General features: G+C 35.0%; 1 protein-coding gene across 2 annotated transcripts in view; it reads left to right on the top strand.

Annotated features, from left to right (window-relative positions):
- LOC138709621 (uncharacterized) overlaps nt 1–7,824 on the top strand; it is a 10,783-nt gene extending 2,959 nt beyond the window's left edge. Inside the window, exons 3-5 of one of the 2 annotated variants that reach the window (XM_069840534.1) lie at nt 2,817–2,938; nt 5,784–5,891; nt 7,521–7,824. In XM_069840534.1, the coding sequence (XP_069696635.1) occupies nt 2,817–2,938; nt 5,784–5,891; nt 7,521–7,680 (390 nt within the window). In that variant the 3' untranslated portion in view covers nt 7,681–7,824. Of the gene's footprint in view, nt 1–2,747; nt 2,939–5,783; nt 5,892–7,520 lie in introns of both variants that reach the window. The other variant, XM_069840526.1, reaches the window with a different exon arrangement.
- Nucleotides 7,825–8,062: the final 238 nt, after the last annotated feature.

The following is an 8,062-nucleotide window of genomic DNA, read 5'->3' as shown; positions in this document are numbered from 1 at the left end:
TATACGACCTGTATAATGCTGTTTGGCAAAATGCAACACTTTAGTCTTTTATTGTGCCATCATATCTTACTATGAGTTTGAAAATAGTTTGTGGCCTATGCATCAATTTTTCGTCGAAAACGTCGCTTGCAATAATTGAGACAGGGAAATAAAAAACTCCCTAACTCCAATAAACCACATTTTACAGGAGAGAGAAAAAATTTATTATTTCTCTTACTAACTTTAAATAGTATATTAGAGCTGGATAAAAAGTAATGGCAACAGTTCGATATTTCTGACACGTCTTTATTCGCAGGTGTACAACATTTATGTACCTTCTATATAGTCGCCCCTCCTTATTTATTATCTTTTGCCAAATGTGTGGAAAGCGTCGTACACCATCAGCGCGTCCATCTTTGTTGATGTTCCGTATTGACCGCCCTATAGCACGGATAAGTTCATCTCTGGTATTGTACCGGGTCCCTCGCAGTGGTTCTTTCACTTCGGTGAAAAGATCGTAATCGCATGGACTCATATCTGGTGAGTACGGTGGATGTTCCAGAATCTCCCACTGCCAGCGGCGCAAGAGGTCCTTGACAGCGGCAGCGGTGTGACTCCTTGCATTGTCATGAAGAATGATGGGATTCTGTACCACCAAGTGTCGTCGTTTTCTCCTGAGGGCTGGACGAAGGTGGTGCTGCAGGAACCTGCAGTAGTAGTCCGCGTTTTCCGTCTGCCTTGGAGGTACAGCGTGGTGCAGTATTACCCCATCAATGTCATACGCCACAATGCACATCACCTTCACAGCACTTTGTGTAGGGCGCACTTTCTTCGGACGAGAAGAATCTGGATGCTTCCATTCATTTGATTGACGTTTAAAGTTTAGTTGGTTCGTATGAGCGAGCCCAGGTTTCGTCCATAGCGACGATTCGTCCAAGAAAGTCGTCATCTTTCCTTTGGTACCGGTCCAACAAGGCCTGTGCGACTGCACAGCGGTGCCATTGTTAAACCTCGAAAGTTTCATGGGGTATCCAACGCCCTGTAATTTTGCGGTAACCCAGAATATTTTGCAGAATGTGGAGCACAGTTTTGTGACATACTCCGACTTCCGCTGCTAACTCACGCGCAGTCCATCGGCGATCAGCATCCAACAGGGAAGCAAGGAGTTGAACTGTGTTGTCCTCCACGCGGGGTCGTCCTGTACGGAGGTTGTCCTGAACGGCATCCCTGCCGTCCCGGAACGCTTTAACCCATTGTGCCACTGTGCGATATGGCAACACTGCATCGGCACATGCTTCACGCAGTCCCTGAAAACATTCTTGTGCAGTACGACCTCGTGTCACTTCAGTTTTGATCCAGGAACATTGCTCTAATTTTGTAAACGTGGTCTTAGGGCGCTCGCGCTATCCCTATAAAAGTCAACGTTCTACACACTGCAGTAGATTGACAGAGTACTGTCGCCGCTGGCTGCACTGACTCATCTAACAGTCCTTGTTCATGTCCACACAGCTGGCAGCTCTCGAACGCACAATCGTCACGTGACAGTAGTGTTGCCATAACTTTTTATCCAACCTATGTACATTTATCAATTAATATTGTGTAGAATTACATTCTTCATTAATTAAATACTTCAAAACCTAAATTTTTACATTATCTTACGCTATAATTTGAAATAAACACTGCTGGAGTTAGTGGTTTTCTGACTTCCACAGTGTATGAATTAAGAAAAGTGAATAAATATGAGCCATGTGAAGAAAAAAAAGATAAGTATATCATAATTCCCTTATGAAACATTGGAATATACGAGAAAATGGAAGTTTATTATTAAGATTAACATTGCTACATTTTTTTTTTAGATTTCAAATATATGAGACAGAAAATCACAAATTACCATAAAGCACATAAAAATACACAAATAAAACCACAAACAATATTAAAATGTTAACACAGTCTCATTCATGTTACAAATTCTGTTTTTTTCTCTCACTCTCATGTTCTTCCTGTGCATCTAGATACTAGATTGTTACTGTCCGCAAACAGAGTTTGGTAATTCATCCTACTTCTCTCAGAAATAAACTGCATTAAATTTTGCAAGTCCTTTGCTTTATTCTTTCAATGGCAATGCTGAATTGTACTTTAGTTGACTGGGAATGGTGCATCTGTATTGGGTTTCTGGAAGTTAATCGACTCGATATTGTGTCTTTAAGAGTCTTGCTTATATGGATTTCATAGATTTTTGTGACATTCTGAATATCGTATCGTATCACTTAACTCAGCTGGTTGAGCGATAGTGTTGCCACCTACCGGGAAATTAAGCTTGGAATGCGAAAACTCTCTTATTCCATGGAGTAAGTGGAGTTCTGACTTCCACGAGTTTTAAAACAGCCCCCAGAATGCAGATGAATGTCGATATTAGTGTATTCTTGCCTTCCACGCATGCGGGACGAACTAAAAGGCATCATCCAGCCCATAACTTAATTTTGTCAAAAATTGGAGTAAGTGGGTTGTTGATCTCCCTGTCTCAATTATAACTTCGAGGCAAAGCTTTGGTCATAACTATTTTGAAATTCATTTTATTGTTCAGGTAAGTTACATTTCACAATTTTTGTACACACTTGTGCAAGTGTTAATGAATATGACTGATCTGTTCGGTGAACCAAAGACTTCTGTAATTACAATGAGTTCTTTCACGAAAAAAGGTCTTCTAGGTATCATATCTTCAGATTCTTAAAAATTAACTAAACTAATAAGCTCGTGTATCTTTTCAGTTCAACATTGGTATGGGATTTCCTGTAGACTTGCCAAAGAAAATTCTCTCATTTTCGATGAACTTTCAGTTTCAATACACTCTACCACGAAATGTTTCTGAGCTAAGAGAATATCCAGAGATAAGGAGATCACTGCCTGACACAGTGAACAGGGGCACTTCATATCAGGCAGTGCAAAATGTGATGAAAAGGTGAGTGAAACTTTTACAAATCTTTTTATGATTAAATTATTGTCAGTTCATCCGGTTTTACATTCAACTGCTTTAAATCACTTGGTTATTTAGAAAATTTAGACGTAAATTCTTTTGTGCAATACTGTTAATGTTATGTACAGTAGTGGCAAAAAACCGGACCGTCCCTTTTAACTGATTTCAGAGCCTTGTTCACTCCACAGCACGATAGACAGGTAGCTAAGACTTTCGTGGTTCGAATCCTACCTGGGAAGGAAATTCTTTTTTGTTCCTTATTCAAATTTATTCCCAATACTTTTCGATTGCTGGTAAAATTCATGTTCTGGGAATAATAAGTTAATTAAGTAGTAAAATATCGCTGCAATCGAAAAGTATTGGGAATAAATTTGAATAAGGAACAATAAAAGTTTCCTTCCCAGGCAGGATTTGAACCACAAAGTCTTAGTTACCAGTCTACCATGCTCTGAGTGAACAAGGCTCTGAAATCAGCTACAATGGTCGGTCCGTTTTTTTTTTTTTTGCCACTACTGTACATCAAGAAATCTAGATCAAAGCCAGCTTGTTTCATGAAACTTTGGATGAGAATAATTAAATACAAATTGTAACATATGAAATATGTTAAAAGGAAAATAAGGGAATTTTATCTATTATTATTTATCAGAGGCTCGACTTAAGCTTTACACATAATGTTTTGAAACTAATTTAGACCTATATATGTATCAAATATATTTCAATACAACTTAATTCACAATGAACTATGTAAGAGTATGTCGATGTTGATGTAATCATGTTTAGATGTTGATGACACGACTTCGATGTAGTTCTGTACGTAATTTTTTTCAAGATTGCCGGTAAACAAATGGTGATATACTATTCAGCATTACCCCTACGGAAATCGTCTAGTGAAACAGAGACGAAAAGAATAGATTGACGAAAGAATAAGGCATCTATCTTCTTGCCAGTACTTCGGCCTCTTTAGAATTTTTTTGGCTTATCTTCGTTTGGGATGATACTCGTACAGTACATTCTCCCGATTTCCGTTTATTTTCCGGCTTATAACAGTAACTTCATATTTCGTCACATTTTATGATGTCAAAACACAATGTTATGTCTATTTGTATTCTGATGGTGTGGTAGAGAAGGCCTCATGGCCTTAACTTCGCAGATTAGAAAACGAATGAATAAATAAATAAACAAATAAATAAATAAGTAAATAAATAAATAAGTAAGTAAGTAAATAAATAAATAAATAAATAAATAAGTAAGTAAATAATTAAATAAATAAATAAATAAATAAGTAAATAAATAAATAAATAAATAAATAAATAAATAAATAAATAAATAAATAAGTAAGTAAATAAATAAATAAATAAGTAAATAAATAAATAAGTAAATAAAAGAGTAAGTAAATAAGTAAGTAAGTAAATAAATAAATAAATAAATAAGTAAATAAATAAATAAATAAATAATTAAATAAGTAAATAAATAAATAAATAAGTAAGTAAATAAATAAATAAATAAATAAATAAATAAATAAATCAGCCAAATTTTGATCTCCATTACCGGTGATCGCCGTTGCACTACTTATTTGCGTCAACGTTTAAGTATTGCTATTCAACGCGGAAATGCAATGAGCGTTTTGGGTACACTTCCCGAATCCAGCCCTTTGGACGAACTTTTTCTCCTGTAAAATTTATTATCTTTACGTTAATGTTTAAATTTAGTTTTTATATATGTGTAATTGTAACGGTGAAAATATTGTTAATCAATTTTTTTTTCATAAGTGTATATTATTTTTGTGAGTGTTTTTGTATACGCAAACGCATTATTAATTTGGTTATAACTTTTGTGCGAGATCGTGCGTATTTGCTTGGTTTCCGCATAAAACCAATCCGCGGAAAGTCTAAAATTCCACATTCAGTATTCCCAATCTAACACACATAACAATTTCCCTCTTCTTACCGCTTAAGTGACATATTGATTTTACTGCTTTAGGCTTTTAACATATTATTTTTAGAGACGTTCAATATAGTAATAATTATAAATTGGAAACTTACCACTGCAATTTCACCTAAATTGGACTGTTAATTATTATTTTTAAATAGTTGCAAAAATTAAGTAAACTCTACAACTCCACTAAAGTTACTGCATTCGTGATGCAAGTAACATTAAGGAAGCCGTGAAAAATCAACAAGATTCCATAGACTTGGGAAAAAAAAGACAGACGTATATCACGGCCTGCTGGAGTATAGTAAACACAGAAAACATTTTAAAGCAACATTGTTGAAGATAGATATTTTTGTTTTGCAAATTTGCCGTCATTGAACAGAAACCAAGATGGAGATTTCATTGCAGCTAATTAGAAATTCCTCTTTCAGGTATGTAATAAACGATCTTCGCACAAAATAATGTACGATACACGAGCGGTATGTTTTCTTTCAATTCTCGGAAATTAAAAAAGCTCAACTACGTTTCGCTTTTTCAAACTTTTCCTCGAACATGAAAACTTCAGCATACCGCTCTTGTAACGCATATTACTATTATATCACCTTTATAAAGGAAAACACGCTTTGAAATATTTAAGTGGGAAAATCGTCGTATCTCGGGTATTTTGAAAAATTTTATGTACATTTTCACTTTATATGAGACATTGTTGTGTATCACTTTAATTGTAATAACTTGAATAAAATTGCAAAACGTGCATGTCCAAAAAAATAAATAAAAATAAATAAATAAATAAATAAATAAATAAATAAATAAATAAATAAATAAATAAATAAATAAATAAATAAATAAATAAATAAATAAATAAATAATGGTGCTGTTACGATTTTATACATTTCAGGTATGGAATGGAAGGTCGCAGCTGTCTGCTCAGATCCATCTGTGAAGTGGCGGAAGCACCGATTTACTATAACGGCTTGATTGGTGAACTGCTGCATGTTATTTTCACGTACGTATTAGAATAATAGTAAAGTTATATCTCAATAAATACGTCGTTTGCAAGTTACATTTATTCTCAGAATATAATTTATTTGACGTTTCATTTCAGAAGTATAACTTAGAGTTGTCTCGTTTTTAAAGTGACACTGAATGCGCATAGAAACTAGAGTTGTACAACGAGCGAGAAAGCAAGACTAATGGCGCCCGCAAAGTCGAAAACCCCCAAGACAATATTGCCTACTTCGTTAATGCAAAGACTGTTTGTGAGTGAATCGAGCGAGCGTTCAAGACATCGGGAGTGGTCAACTCTCGAACGTAAAATACACTTTAATTTCTTTCCGTATATTTGAGATCAAGTGTACAATCTCAAGTAAAGAAAATATTAACGCTTTATTTAACGTTATGTTTTGTTTCTTAGAAATGCAAATTTATTTGACAATTGTTTTTTTTTCTATTTGTATAATCATAAGCAATATCTGATAATAGAACCAGAACATTTTGATAACCATAATACTGTTTTCTTTTGTCTTTTTGTATAAATTAAACATACCAATTTTTATTTATTTCAATGATGTATGTTATTTTGTGCGAGATCGTGCGTATTTGCTTGGTTTCCGCACAAAACCCATCTGCTTTAAGTATAAAATTCCACATTCAGTATTCCCAATCTAACACACATAACAATTTCCCTCTTCTTACCGCTTAAGTGACATATTGATTTTACTGCTTTAGGCTTTTAACATATTATTTTTAGAGACGTTCAATATAGTAATAATTATAAATTGGAAACTTACCACTGCAATTTCACCTAAATTGCACTATTAATTATTGTTTTTAAATATTTGCAAAAATTAAGTAAACTCTACAACTCCACTAAAGTTACTCCGTTCGTGATGCAAGTAACATTAAGGAACCCGTGAAAAAATCAACAAGATTCCAGATGTCGATGTTATTACTGCAATATGTTATATAAATAATATTGTTAAATATTAAAATGAAAAATAAATTATTACGTAACCTTACCGTTTGTTTTAAGTTCGCATTTATAGACTGGGGGAAAAAAAGACAGACGTATATCACGGCCTGCTGGAGTACAGTAAACACAGAAAACATTTTAAAGCAACAATACTGAAGATAGATATTTTTATTTTGCAATTTTGCCGTCATTGAACAGAAACCAAGATGGAGATTTCATTGCAACTAATTAGAAATTCCTATTTTAGGTATGTAATAAACGACCTTCGCACAAAATAATGTACGATACACGAGCGGTATGTTTTCTTTAAATTCTCGGAAATTAAAAAAGCTCAAATACGTTTCGATTTTTCAAACTTTTCCTCGAACATGAAAACTTCAACATACCGCTCTTGTAACGCATATTACTATAAAGTTACTAAATATTTCCACTTAGACCAAATGCTACTTCGAGAATGTGAGCGAGACTCGAAGCGCACGACAGTTACGAGACGAGACTCGAAAGACAAATGCAGCGAACACAGCGAGCGAGAGCGGCAGTTAGTTTTGTTCATCTTTGATAGAAACCCTTTATTCTCACCCAGCGATATATTTTTAAATTAGAAGACTGAAGCGTATTTATGATAATATTATTTGTATGTTATCTTTCTTGCTTTTTGTACAGGCCAGGTTATGGTTCGAACATGGAGGAGAGAGTCGAGTGGGAGTACCACGAGGCAAGACGACGAGGAGAAGAAGGAGCGGACTGTCAGATGGAGTATCCGCAGTGTCCCTACGGAGACGGGCTGCTAGACCTCGTGTCCCTCATGGAAAGTTACACGTAGACACTGATCTGGACTAATTTTATAGGCGACAACACAAAACGACGTTACTGATGCATTAAGCTTACCATATGTACTATAATGACTGATACGTGTAACATGAGGCGTCAATAAATTATACAGTATTATCATTGTTATTATTATTCATTCATAGTTTCAGATCTTTCACTGCAAACCCAGTATTCTCCAATATTTTCCATTGTCTGCCTTCCTCTTAGTCTCTGCATATGATTCATATACAGAGCGTTCGCCTACGGGTGGGGCCAGGAAAGCGGCCTGCCTGCGGTGTCGCTTGCGGGAATCGTCTATCCGTAAGCTTCCGCTTTCTATACTGTACTCTGTAGGGTTTTAATTTTAAAAGTTTAGCAGCAGTAAAGACTGATGT

Source organism: Periplaneta americana, chromosome 1, assembly GCF_040183065.1.
Source record: "Periplaneta americana isolate PAMFEO1 chromosome 1, P.americana_PAMFEO1_priV1, whole genome shotgun sequence".
In the NCBI taxonomy this organism is placed as follows: Eukaryota; Metazoa; Arthropoda; class Insecta; order Blattodea; family Blattidae; genus Periplaneta; species Periplaneta americana.
This window is presented reverse-complemented; position numbering and strand designations above follow the sequence as displayed.